At 50.7% G+C, this 12,789-nt stretch overlaps 6 protein-coding genes across 6 annotated transcripts; 4 read left to right on the plus strand and 2 right to left on the minus strand.

Moving 5' to 3' along the window:
- Nucleotides 1-959: 959 nt before the first annotated feature.
- On the minus strand, nt 960-5,638 carry QC763_116550 (uncharacterized protein). Its single transcript, XM_062908228.1, has 4 exons — nt 5,564-5,638; nt 4,027-5,423; nt 1,965-3,903; nt 960-1,902 (listed from the first exon to the last, which is right to left on the minus strand). Exons 3-4 carry the CDS (start codon nt 2,393-2,395, stop codon nt 1,002-1,004), a joined length of 1,332 nt encoding a protein of 443 aa, XP_062771304.1. The 5' UTR covers nt 2,396-3,903; nt 4,027-5,423; nt 5,564-5,638; the 3' UTR covers nt 960-1,001.
- On the plus strand, nt 3,936-5,063 carry QC763_116555 (uncharacterized protein; the record flags this gene model as incomplete). The annotated part of the gene is made up of 1 exon (XM_062908229.1): nt 3,936-5,063. The coding sequence occupies one exon, from the start codon at nt 3,936-3,938 to the stop codon at nt 5,061-5,063; it is 1,128 nt and encodes a 375-aa protein (XP_062771305.1).
- Nucleotides 5,639-5,850: 212 nt separating the features above from the next.
- QC763_116560 (uncharacterized protein) lies at nt 5,851-7,257 on the plus strand. The gene is made up of 5 exons (XM_062908230.1): nt 5,851-6,106; nt 6,165-6,280; nt 6,342-6,368; nt 6,436-6,566; nt 6,622-7,257. Exons 1-5 carry the CDS (start codon nt 6,077-6,079, stop codon nt 6,993-6,995), a joined length of 678 nt encoding a protein of 225 aa, XP_062771306.1. The 5' UTR covers nt 5,851-6,076; the 3' UTR covers nt 6,996-7,257.
- Nucleotides 7,258-7,592: 335 nt separating this feature from the next.
- On the plus strand, nt 7,593-8,096 carry QC763_116570 (uncharacterized protein; the record flags this gene model as incomplete). Its single annotated transcript, XM_062908231.1, has 1 exon — nt 7,593-8,096. The coding sequence occupies one exon, from the start codon at nt 7,593-7,595 to the stop codon at nt 8,094-8,096; it is 504 nt and encodes a 167-aa protein (XP_062771307.1).
- Nucleotides 8,097-9,854: 1,758 nt separating this feature from the next.
- On the plus strand, nt 9,855-10,736 carry QC763_116575 (uncharacterized protein; the record flags this gene model as incomplete). Its single annotated transcript, XM_062908232.1, has 1 exon — nt 9,855-10,736. One exon carries the CDS (start codon nt 9,855-9,857, stop codon nt 10,734-10,736), a length of 882 nt encoding a protein of 293 aa, XP_062771308.1.
- Nucleotides 10,737-11,291: 555 nt separating this feature from the next.
- NSA2 (Ribosome biogenesis protein) lies at nt 11,292-12,781 on the minus strand. Its single transcript, XM_062908233.1, has 4 exons — nt 12,594-12,781; nt 12,510-12,528; nt 11,943-12,428; nt 11,292-11,887 (listed from the first exon to the last, which is right to left on the minus strand). Exons 1-4 carry the CDS (start codon nt 12,594-12,596, stop codon nt 11,610-11,612), a joined length of 786 nt encoding a protein of 261 aa, XP_062771309.1. The 5' UTR covers nt 12,597-12,781; the 3' UTR covers nt 11,292-11,609.
- Nucleotides 12,782-12,789: the final 8 nt, after the last annotated feature.

Consider the following 12,789-nt stretch of genomic DNA (forward strand, 5'->3'; position numbering starts at 1 on the left):
CTTGTGAAAGCTACCAACTTTCCAAATATACATCACCATTCTCAATCCATCCATGGAATAGGTCTCATTCCGTGGTTTTCTGTTTTAGTTTGGATAGAGTGGATCTCTCAACCTGTCGCTTGTCTTCCCTTACTTTTTTCCTCGGAAGGTATGCTGGAAATCGCCTGCCCCATGAAGATATAGCGAACGAAATTGAAATGCATATGTGCTTACTGGTATAACGCAGAGATACATCGCTTTTTACTCCCCCTCAATCACACAGACACCTTCCTGGCCTTCAACACAACCCTCGAAGACCTCTCCAAGCTCCTTCGTGTCCAACCCGATGGCTTCAACCACTGGAGACTCCCCTTCCGTAAACACGACCCACTCCAAAAACATTAGCTCATGATGACAAGATGAATTCAACGCAGTATTCCTAGAAAAGAGGCATTATTTCATCCCCGATGTTCGTTCCCCACGTTTTGTTTGCCCCCTTTTCAAATCTCCACTTACCCCTTTCCAATCTCCACTTTCCCCCTGAACAGTTACCATGACAAACACCTCTATCCCTCTCTCTCAGATCCCCTATGTCCCCAGTCCCAAAGAATAGACCCTCGCTTTTCCTGACAAAATCCAGCACTGCAAAGCCTGCCAATCTGTCTCTCCCTACAAAAATACACGCGTTCTAATGATAAGTGACTCCACCTCCGGACACGATCTATCCATCTCTTTGTTACCCGTGGCGGCATACCTCCTGAACATCTCCCCTCCCACTGGAACGGTACCCTACCACTCGATTACATCGTCTAGAAGCCAACAATCTCCTCTTATCACCCTAATACCAACAAAATCACCTTCTGTGACGACACCCACCTCGACCAATACAACATAGACGTGGTGGTTTACTGCACTGGCTACCAACCTTCCCTTTCCTTCTGACACCATCTGGCTTATGGCCACATAACAAGCGCTCGAACCAAATTAAAAAAGCTTGGTATTGAATTGGGTTCTATCTAACGTCACCGAAGAAACACTGGAGCAAGAAAAGACCCATCCGCAGGCAAACCTACCCCATCCATAGCCCCATGAACATAAGCATCCCCTATCAAATTATACAGTCCCCGATGCAACTCGTTGCAGACGCTATCTCCTTGTCTCATCATCTGTTTGGCTTCTTCACCAGCCTGGTAGAACACTCGGTCTTCGGGCCGCTTGATCAACGTCTCAACCACTCTATGGTTGCACCCTACCTCTTGTGTTGAAGGTCGCAATATCAGCGGTACCCGGCTCCCCGACACAACAGAAACCCTATCACCACTGCTTACGCCGCGAGGGCCAGTCCCGATGTAACCCTTATCCGTGATAAAGAACTTCCTATCACTGCACGCAAACCTGACGGCGTAGTGGAATGCGTTCCTCTTTTCAGACTCCAACTCCTTCTCAGTCATCCCATACTTGGCATTGAAGACCGGTTCCTGCAGGTGATCACCAACGATTGATGTCGTTCTTCTATGATGAAAGTCGACGCTTCGCCATTTGGCGTATGCTGACGACACATCGTCCCCAGCGAGGGATATTCCAGCGTGGGTGTATTCAATGTTACCGCAGATAGTGCGCCAAAAGGCATTGCCAACGGTTCCTCCACCAGCATATGGTCGATTGTCGTCTCCTAGGACCTCGGCGACTAGCTCTTCCCAACTCTTCACGACCTCTCGCCATCGTCTGGCGCCACCGTCTCTGCCGTGATGGGAGTTGACTACTTCGTCGCAGACCCAGTGGATCCGATCGAGCTCAACTCCTTCTACCTCTAATAGGAGCCGGCCGTGAAGACGAACCTGGCCGGGGGGCAGGCGGCTTGAGGCATCATAGAATCCTTGTGTTTCAAGGCGGATGTTTTCGGTGGCACTTGGTCTGTAACTCCTAAGAGGGATCTTAGTGCAAATTTTCACAGCAATACCATTATAGATCGAAGGGCTTCCTACCAGTCTATCACCCAGGAGGGATGCCCTGGATGGGTGAGCCGTGGGTCGCCATCACTTGTGGCGTTTGGTGTGCCACACAGAACCTCAAGCGACTGCATGTTTTTGATGACTGTGATAGACACCTGCCAGTAAACATTTGTCACGTCAAGGTTGTAGTCGGGAGCAATCTTGTGCTGGCCACCCCAATACTGGACCATGCCGATGAGTGCATACACCTTATCTCTGGGGTCTGTTGCATTCCGTATCCTGAACTGTCGGAGCAGAGGAAGCAGTGAAACGAGCTTTGATGGGTTTCGCCAATCCTGTCGGATGATCTCGATATCTCTTACTTGCCGTGCAAATTGTGCCAAGAATGATACGTATCCGTAGGCCGAGTCGATGTTTGTAGAAAGCTGGCCGTTCATATATGACGCCGCTGCTTTCGTGATCATGTCCCATGGACATGATAGACTGGCATAGTAGCAGGTAGCCTTGGCTGCCACCACTGTCTCTTGAAGAACCCATGATCTTTGCCACTGCCAGCACAGAGTTAGCTCAAATAATCCTTCTCGTAACTGAACAGTGGAGTTGTACCCATGCTTGATCCATTATCGCCTGGATACCATTCAAAATACAGGAAGACTGCCCAAAAGGGGAGCTGATATGCGGAGTAACTGAAGCCGGTATTCCAAGCGATAGTAGCCATAAAACACAAAAGCCACCGAATATGTATTGTCGTTTGCAATCAGATCGGCGGAGAAATTCTAGCCAGAATAATCGATTGGTCTCTTCGTTATCCGTCCAGTCAAGCGATGTCAGGCCTAAGGAAAACATGAAGTCCTCTGCCAAATCGTCATCGTCCCGTTTGCTCCCAAGCCAGATCGCCACTTCTTCAGCCTGTTGGTATATTCGCCGCATTATGCCCACTTGGTGGCCTCTTTCGTCGGGATCATGTTGATTTATACAGACAGCATCCACCCAGAGATTTACTACCCTGTCTTTACTTCGCAATCTCTGGAGGGCAGCGTATAGGTTAGGACTGACGGGTATGGGCACATTGTTGCATCTTATCCACATTGTTGATGGCGATGATCCCGAATTTGAACTGCCAAGAGTATTGTCCCAGGCATATGAAAGTGCTTTGTACGGTGGTGCGTTGTTAAGAGGAAGTTCTTCCAGGCTACAGGTGATTGCTTGATCCAGAATCCCGGGGTGTAATCGCATGAGCCGGAAGTTGGTGCTTCCCTGCCCCGCAAGAGACCCGTAGAGCGGTGCGTGTCTTAAACCGGGTTTGTGATGGAGTGTTCTTGGAACTCGTATTGGCTTTCTCTTAGTAGCCGACATCTTGAAAAGAATGAGCGGGTAGTTGTGGTTGTAAATGTCGGAGGTGCGAGAGCATCAGAAGGTGAGAGTTGTCAAAGGTCTATCTATGCCCAGCCGGGATGGATGTGCTCCGCCCCGATCCCACATGCAGGCTCAGAGGCTGAGCACACAAAGCTGTCCCTCTTTGATAGGGCAATAGCTGAGCGCACGTTGTCCAGAAACAATGTAGTGTTCCAGAAACAAGACTTCGACAAGTCCCCTCTTCTTGCAGAAAGATAGCCAGCCTTCCGCATAGCCCGAGGTGTTGAAGCTCTCAAGTCCTCGCCGTGTAAGGTGAGCGTTCGGTGTGCGACCAATCGTACCCCTGACAGTCAACCACCACTCATACGCTGCCACCTTTTAGGGCTGACCCACCATCTTGGGCGTCAACGACGACGTGGAAAATGGAGCCAAAGCAGGCCGCCTTGGAAGAGGACCGTGATTGTCCAATGAGGATAATACATATGTGATGCGAGAAATGCTCAAGTAGGCGCGTGAAGAGTCACCTGGAACACGTTAGATTAGTAGTCCCTTGTAGCGTTGTCCTTTATAAAAAGAGATCTCTTCTTTCTCGATATTTCATTCTCTCTGCCATCCACTTATCAGGTGTTAGCTTCACGTTGTATCAAGATGTTTTGGCATAAGTCATCGCCAGCTCTCAAGATGGGAATCCTCGGGTTCGGGACCGGCACTGCGAAAAAGCTTCCCTCGGACAACTTACTGGGCACGCCTCCTGATACCCCTGAGTCGAGTCCTGCCCCGGATTTGCAGCCTATGGCCACCCCCAAACTGCGGGGGGCTCTCCTCCAGCAACCACTACTCACACCCCCAGACACTGGGCTTGCGCTCAATGTCCCGAAAGCTCATGATTTTGGATCCTTCATGGATGTCACAACATCTCCAGAAGTTGAAGAAACGCCTGCGACCCCGACAACAGAAGACGGGCCAGAAAGTCCCACCTCCCAGCTTACCCAAGAAGCCTCGAGGTTTTGGGGAGAAGACTTGTCAGACACAGCCTCAACAGTACTCACAACACCATCCGAAGCTCCCTTCACCCCCTCAAAATCAGGATACCGCTATCCACACCACGTCGACGACCTAATCTTCGACTACGAAGACTCCCCCGAGACTCCAGACACTCAGCTAACCCAAGAAGCCTCCCGCTTCTGGGACGACACCCCTGGCACCCCCTTCACAGCCCCCTCCTCAGCACCATCCCTAGCAGGAACCCCATCGAAACCTCTCCCAGGAAAAACCCGCCACTTGCTGCCCAGACAACCCGGCCTCAAAACCCCCCTCCCATGCAACAACTGCGGCTCTCTAATCTCACCCAACCACCAACACCCCCTCCAATGCACCCATCTCCTCTGTCCCACCTGCACGAGGCAAACCCTCATCACCTCCCTCATCTCCAAACCCTTCGTCCCAGCAGCCTGTCCTTGCTCTGTCTCAACCCCGATCCCGAAATCCATCCTCCGACAATCAGTAACCTACCTCCAATTCATGGCCTACGCCGACAAACTCACCGAAAACTCCATTCCTGCCTACCAGAGGTTGTACTGCCACAACCCCCAATGCAAAAGATTCATTAACCCGAAGCTGGACGTGAAAAAGGGAGGGAAAGTAGGGACGTGTGGGCACTGTGGGGGAAATACGTGCAAGAGGTGTGGGCAGAAGGGGCATATGTTTGGGGTTAGTCAGCAGACTTGTAAGTTATCTACCTCGACGAGGAGAAAGAAGGAGAGGATGAGAGGCTGACGGGTTTGAGGTGAAGTGATGGAGGGGAAAAGGGTTGCTAAGAGGGGAGGTGGGAGTAGGAGGGAGAGGAAGAGGAAGGTTAGAGGTGAGGGGAAGGGTGGGATGTGTCCGGGGGTTAAAGGGGTTGGGGAGGTTTGGGTGTGAAGAGGTGGACATGGGTTGGATAGCTAGATATGGGTTGGATAAACATGACGTTGGAAATTGCATTATGGCGTTTCGGTTGAGATGATGGGCTTTGTTTGGTCTGTGGGAGAGATAGACATGGCGACATCGCGGCGTTGTGATATTCTGGTAAGAATATTTGGGTAGATATTTGAGGAATTATCAGACATAATAGAATAGACATGTGAAATATGCTTCCTAGTCCTGTCGTTAGCAACGTCTGAAATATGCTGTTGTGAATGTGCGACATACTCGTTATGAGAGCTCGTTTTCGAATCAACAAGTTGATTGAGGGATCGATAAGAAAGAGGCTCAGGGACCAGGACAGGGCTACCTACCATATTTCCCCGTGAACCATCACGCCGGCGACGGGTATGCAATCGCGAAACAAATGGCGTTGTGGACGGCTCAACTTTCACATGCCAAAGGAAAACGGTTCCCCCACGATTGTGGGTCCCGGGATCTGGTTTCCAGGCCCCTGCGTCATTTTTGCGGGGAACCCTGCCCAACACAGCGCGCCCTGGAATGCTGGAAAGCCGCACCACGGCGCTGCAGCGGTGCCGCCATGGGCACCCCCTGTCGCCAGCCGGTCGCACATGCTCGGCTATGAAGTGCTATCAAGAGCCGCTGATCCTCTTTGTTGATGACACCAAAACATTTTGCGACTCTCCCATCCTTTTCCTCCGGACCTATAGAAGCCTTTATGACGACATTCCCATGAGGTAGACCACGAATTCTTCTCCTCCAGCGCTGCACGCACTCATATATCCCGCCCATACCGTTCTTGCGCTCCTCCGTCGCCCGTTGAGAAAACGTTTCGTCATCCGGCTAGCTGCCATAACCGAGGCACCATGTCAGCCACCACCATCCAGAGCCTCAAGGTGTGACGAAACCACCACTTCGACTGTCTAGAGAATCCAGGGTTGACATGACGGATAGGTTCTTGTGGAGAGCATCATTCTCGACCCAAAATACCATGACATCCTCACAGTTGTCAAGGGCGCACGCAATGGCGCTGTCTACGGCGCAAAAGTCCGCTTTCCACATGCCTTGGTGTAGGTTTTCAGATTACAGCCCGTACATCTCGCCGCAGCCTGCTGACCATGATGTGTACAGGATGATAATGCTCTTTCGCTCCGGAACGTATGTATTCCCAGCTATCCTGCGCCGTCTCCCCGAGATTAACGCTGTATTCGTCCCCCTGATACAGATTCCGTGAGAAAGTACGACTCATTTTCAATGCTACAAAAACACACGCCCTGAATTTGGCAAAATTTGCGACGATATACAAGTCAACATGCTTGCTTCTGAAGCTGTACGGGCCTACGCCGGGCAAAGAAGGTAAGAAACGAGGAGCCTCGGTTCGGCAACACAAGACAACGCTAACATACTGAAGGCCCTTATGACAGCTTTATTGCCGGTCTTCTAGGCGGCTACGTTGTGTTTGGCCAGCGATCCAAGCGCGGCAAGATCTCGAGCGTCAGCCAGCAAATCGTCATCTACATCTTTGCGCGCGTCGCGCTGGCGCTGGCGCGTCTGGCAGTCAAGCCCGGGTATGGTCTTCCGGGGGTGTCAGAACCGAAGCAGAGTGCGGCGATCAGTCACTATGCCTGGCCAGTCTTTGCCAGCATGTCATGGGCAGCCGTGATGCATCTCTTCAGATGGCATGCCGCCGAGCTGCAGCCTAGCTTGCGCAGCAGCATGGTTTACATCTACCAGAATTCTGACGACTGGGACGGGCTACGGAACTTTATATGGCACAACAAATGAGGGATCAGTGTACGATGGAGACATGATAAGGATATTTCAAGGGCGTTCATACGGTTGTATAATCACGGTGGCTTCTAGATCTGCTCGCAGCTCCTAGCATCAGCATTGGCTTCTCGCATTCTTGATTACAGTCCGGGTATGGGAACCCAAGGTTTTGTTTTAGAGGAGGTCTATGCTGTGGTGGATTGGTAATAGAGGATTACAGTACCTATCTTGAGTATGAATTTCAGACACAGACTTGTGAATCTCGGCAGTTTGGACACGTTACCGGGCCTCTTGCTTTTCTGTCTAGGTCCTTCCTAACCGGGTCTGCTCGTTGGTGCTTGCTAAAGACTGTCCGGGCAGGCAGGTCCTCAAAGGGGGCTTCTTACCACCTAACAGGCAGGGCAGGAGGAAATCTGACCAGCTCGGTCCCGTGTGCCCGTCGTCAGGAAAGAACACTGGAGGGTGATCAAGTACCTCAACTTTGCAGCAGCAAACCTGGGCATCTTTTCTCCCCTTTCTTCCTCAATCATCCGCTGCTGTGCATTCACTTTCGTTTTTGGGCAAACCAACCAACATCAATCCCATCGGTACTTGACGACAGTCTTATCCGGCATGGATTCTCAATCTGGCAACACGACTACGCGTGCGCCGCAAGACACAACTACACCTCCGCAACACACGGCTGCAATTCCGCAAATCATAATTTCGCCTCCGCGAGACACGACTCCGCCTCCACTATTCCCAACTACGCCTCCGCAAGACACTACAGCCTCCCCAAGCAGCGATGATGCTCCTCTCAAACCCATCGTCGTCGCTCTTCGACGGTTGCCTAGGACTGGGTACTATGAGCCTGTCATGTGGTATCCAGGCCCCGATTACCATTGGAGTATCACAACTGCGGAGCAACATGCCTTGCTCCTTTCTCCACAAATGGCCAAACCAGACCCCCCCTCGCACGTTGAAGAAATTATCACACCATTCTTTTCACTTCATCTTCCTCGCTTTTCCCGGTTATCGCCAGGTTCCTACCGACCCGAGGGGCCCATCGTATTGCGGGGGTACGAAAAACAGTATCCCATTGAAATTGGCCTTGTTGAGACGGATGAGGCGACTTAGGCTCTCGCCCGTGATGAACCTCTTACGATGATGACCCTTTTGATCTCAGCTTGTCATGACGAATTGGCTCAGAAACTCACCGACACTTTAGGCACCTAGTTTCAACCTTTTTCAATCTTCTTTGAGTCGCTCGCCACCGGTACAATATGTTGTTCAAGAACAGCCCTGAGGAATGTGGGCCAACATCGATTCTGGAAGAGGAAGAGGCGGAAGGTAGCTGCTTTGGATGGATTCTGGACTATTGGGTTCGTGTAGACACAAAATAGGGAGTGGCTTTGCACTTGATACCCAGCGATGCTTGATATGGAATCTGGAGGTTGGGAGGGACAAATCAGGAGCGTCGAATCAGCATGGCATATTTTTTGTACTGGAAGGTTCTTTGTTCTTGGTTGATAAGACAGGAATAATGGCATCTTGTCTCTTCTGAATTTTTACCTTGTGGACAAGAAAACACAGCATATAATATGAAATCAAGGCCTCTAAGGATAGTGTAAAGACCTTGAAAGGTATTTAAAATGGTATAGTGGCTTTAAACATGGTAGGGAGGGCTTAGAAGATAGTCATAGGGCGTTAAGAGATAGTCGAGGGCATTTCGATCATCTTTCAAGGTGTTTTGTCGAGTTCTAAAGGCTCATAAAGGTTCGATAGATATTTGATGTCTATTTACTATCTTTGAAGGCATATAAACTCTTTGTAAAGACATATTATCTATCCTTTAGGGGGGTTTGAGCATCTCTTTTTGATGTAGTTCAGGATACTTCCTGCGTTAAATTGCCTACTTTGCAGTACCAGTTGCCTATTCGTCCACAGCTTAACAAGTTGGGAAAGCATTGGGCATAGTTATAACCCCCACATACCCACCCCAACCCCATCTTCCCCTTCTTCTTCAAGAAGCACCGAAAGACATGACCAACCGGTAGAGCACATCATGCCCTCTGGCGTCCTTCCATAGTAACCAGATTTTGTTTCACCATCATGGGAATTTTCGATGTTGAGAAATACAACTGCAATGAAAACCAACACTCGAAAAGCCGGGTGCTGTTGCGCTTGCTGCCGCGTTTGCTGCCGCGCTTGCTGCCTAAAACCTGCCTTACAACAGTGTCAGTCACGTCAACAATATTTGCGTCGGTCATCCGCAAGTGTGGCAGCTATTTAGAGATTTTATGCACACATTAGCAGTTTACAAGTGTTTCTTGCTGTGTGTGTGTTGTCGTGTTATTGGGGGGATTGGTTGGTTGAGGGATAACATGCTACTACTGCCTGTCATGCCTGGGACTCGACTCGACCAAGGCAAGCGAGTGCTTTTTGTTTCCGAGGGGAGTCGGGGCGTTCCACTGTTAATTCACCATGTGGCTTTCACATGATGGCTTTCTAAGGTATTGTGGATTTGGTGGCCCAACCTATTGTGGGATTGATGGCGTTGGAGGTTAACTTTGAGGCTGCATCGCCAGTCAGCACAGCAAAAGCATCTTCACCCCTCGAGAGTTTGGATGGGGCATAAATAGGCTCGAAAGAAATTTTTCGCAGGGCTTCTCTTTTTCACGTCTGTGGCATTGGATGTTGGGCTTGGCCTCGACCAACTGTCATCAATTTAGACTCGGCGTCGCACGCGTTGAAACTTACGGTTCACTATCGAATCGACTTCATCTCAACTATCACACACAATGATGGGCGAGGCCTGACACTCGAGCGAAAATCTCGCCTTTGATCCCACGCCACCACCTTACACAAGAGAATAACTACAACCCGACTCGGACGATGGCACCCCAAACCTACGACTGTCAAATCTGCCTCAGCCCATTCACCTCCCCCCTCTCCCCCCTTCCTCCCTTTGCCCTCCCGGGATGCAATCACTTCCACTGCCCCGGCTGCCTCTCGGAAAACCTAGCCCAATCCCTCAAATCCCTCCCCTTCAAACCAGCCACCTGCTGCACCCAGGCAACCTTCATCCCTCCCTCTGTCTTCCGCCGCCGGGAGTTTGGTATACCACGAGACAGGGTGCGCCTCTATCGACAGAAAATAACAGAGTACCAAGCCTCCTATCCTACGTCACCTGCGTCAAGACGAAGGAGACAACAGACACCACCGGAAACGGTACAGGGTTTGTCAGGGGTGAGGATTGTGTTTTATGGAGCGCCGATGCCGCTGAAGGTCAATTTGCCAACTTACTGCCATGATGCGAAATGCGGGGCGTTTATACCGGATGTTATGGGGGGCAGGTGTAGGAGGTGCAAGAAGAGGACGTGTGAGATTTGCAAGATGGGGATGCACCTCGGGCAGGGCGGCTGTAGGAAGGAGGATTTGTTTAGGATTGAGGAGAGAACCGAGGTGAGGAGGTTGGCTGCTATGGAGCTTGTTACCTTGGATGTGAAAAAGGTTAAGGCGGCAAGCAGGAGTGAGAGAGAGAAAATGGAGAGGGAGAAGAGAGAGAAGAGGGAGAGGGAGAAGGAGTTGTGGGCGCTGACGAGGGCGCTGATGAGGGAAAAGGAGTGGAAGAGGTGCCCGCGGTGTAAGAATGGGGTTGAGAAGACGGAGGGCTGTAATCATATGATTTGTGTTTGTGGGATCGATTGGTGCTATCGTTGCGAGAGGGTTTGGGGGGCTAGTCATATCATTGGGGTGGGGGCTTGTGCTGGGTAGTTTAGAGGCGGGTAAGGGCAGGGGCAAGGTAAGGGGGTGGGCTGGACAAGGACACCTGGGGAGAGAGAGTTGACGGATCTGCTTGTTTTGTTTTGTGATGATATCTCTTTTTTTAAAAAAAATTCTGGTGGAAAGCGTGTTTGGTGTTTTACACGAGCAATGAAGATGATATCAACGACGACAGGCCTCGACGGCATAGATTACGTTTATTGCCTTTGTCAGGAACACAGTACAAACAAACGTCCTGGTAATATACAGCTACACAATAATACAGAGACACTAAAAGAGGATATATTGCCGGCTGCACATGCAAATATAACATAGATTTGCACCGCTTAAACCATGTCTAAATATATAGCCTCATGGCTGGTCGGCAATTTCTGAGTTACGTTGACAAAATAACTCAAGAACCTTGATCAAATATCTCCTGGGGATTTTGAGTTGTCAAGTTCCCATTCGACTTCCTCGCCGCCTGAAACTGGCGGAGAGTTAAGTTCTGAATAGCAAGCCCATCACAAACCTTCTCACAATGTGGCGTCATGACGACTTCCATCTCCAATCACCACGCCACCAGCCGAGGCATGTGAATGCAACCCCCAAAGTCAACAGCTGTCACCAGACACAGACCAAGATAAATTAAAACCCATGAATTGCGCACATCTTGGTATATACTTCTAGCCGGCTACAATGACTCTCAGCCAAATCGATAAAAATCAACACAGCAACTAACACACTGGGCAACGGCGTGTTTTCCAGGGATATTTTGACATTAACCATCCAACACCGGACGCCTTGACCATGCAAATCTTTTGCAAAACCCATTTTCCCCAGAGACTCTGATGACCGCCTTCCAAAATACCCACCGCCACCAACTTAGACAAGCAAAACAGCGTTCAGGCAGCCGTCGTTCTCGGGGTTGTTGGTAATCTGGGCGTAACGACCCCAGGCAATCTTTCCGGAAGCTGTGACCATACCAAGATCGGAGACGTTGACCTCGATAATGGTACCCTTGGACAAAACACCGAGCTGGGTGTACAGGGGGTTGCTGGGGTTCTTCTTGACGCCCAAGATCGGGAGCTGTACCGTGACATTGAGAGTTGGGTGTGTGACATTGGCCTTCTTGTACCGGAGACCCATGGGGCGAATGAAACCTATTCCCAACATTAGTTCCCCTTTCCAAGCTCCTGAACAAGCCGAACCACTCACGTTCGTATTTGACCGGCCGTCTGGTGAAATCAGGCCCAACAAAAGTAGGCTTCGTAACCACACGCTTCCACCCCTTCTTGTGCACCTTCTTGCCCGTCTTGACAACCTTGAATAACTCCTCCTCACTGATACCCTTGACCTTGGGAATCGGCACCGAAAATCTCGCCGCCTTCTCGGCACGTTTGCTCTTGATCTGACTGGAGAGAGCCTTGGCGGATGTGGGGTTGGCGCGGTCGAGAAGGTACGAGGGAATAGGGTTGGAGGGCTCGTTCTCGGCGGGGGCGCCCTTGACGTTGCGCTCTTCGTGCTGCTTGATCGTCTTGCGCATCTGGATCTTTTGCGAGTGACGCTGCTTAGCGTACAGCTTGGCCCTCAGGCCGCGGAGGTTCTGCGCATTCTCGCTCTGCTTATGGCCCTCACGAGCGGCCTTCTTGCGCGTGCGCTCCTCATGATCGAGACGCTTGCCGTGAAGCTTGCGGTGTCTTTCTGTTCGGGGATTCTAGTTAATATCTGCGCCAAATTTCGATGGTTTAGAGACGGGCGAGCAGCGGAAGGGCAGAGGCATACCGATATACTCGTTCTGGGGCTGCAGTTGTCGAAGGATGTGGTCAGCGTTTGTCAATCGACCTCTTCCTGTTCAACAGAACTTACCATGATGAAATTCTGTCGCCCTGGCAAGGGTCTTGAGTTCTCAGTTGATGATGGTTTGAAGGAGAGCTCAAGATTCGGATTCGCAAGCTTGCTAGGGCGTAATGGCGATGCGATTGAATCCAGGCGTTGGCACTGGAGGTCGTCCTCTGATAAAAAAATCGAGAGCTTATCGCAGGCTTGGTGGCGGGTTGCAAGT

This window comes from Podospora pseudopauciseta, chromosome 1 (assembly GCF_035222475.1).
Source record: "Podospora pseudopauciseta strain CBS 411.78 chromosome 1, whole genome shotgun sequence".
NCBI lineage: Eukaryota > Fungi > Ascomycota > Sordariomycetes > Sordariales > Podosporaceae > Podospora > Podospora pseudopauciseta.

Coding starts and splice junctions, on each gene's coding strand:
- QC763_116550 (XM_062908228.1), bottom strand. CDS start 2,395: ATGATCACGAAAGCAGCGGCGTCATATATGAACGGCCAGCTTTCTACA. Junction 1,903..1,964: donor CCCTCCTGGGTGATAGACTG/GTAGGAAGCCCT, acceptor GATCCCTCTTAG/GAGTTACAGACCAAGTGCCA.
- QC763_116560 (XM_062908230.1), top strand. CDS start 6,077: ATGTCAGCCACCACCATCCAGAGCCTCAAG. Junction 6,281..6,341: donor CGCTTTCCACATGCCTTGGT/GTAGGTTTTCAG, acceptor TGATGTGTACAG/GATGATAATGCTCTTTCGCT. Junction 6,369..6,435: donor ATGCTCTTTCGCTCCGGAAC/GTATGTATTCCC, acceptor CCCCTGATACAG/ATTCCGTGAGAAAGTACGAC.
- NSA2 (XM_062908233.1), bottom strand. Junction 11,888..11,942: donor ACGGCCGGTCAAATACGAAC/GTGAGTGGTTCG, acceptor TGTTGGGAATAG/GTTTCATTCGCCCCATGGGT.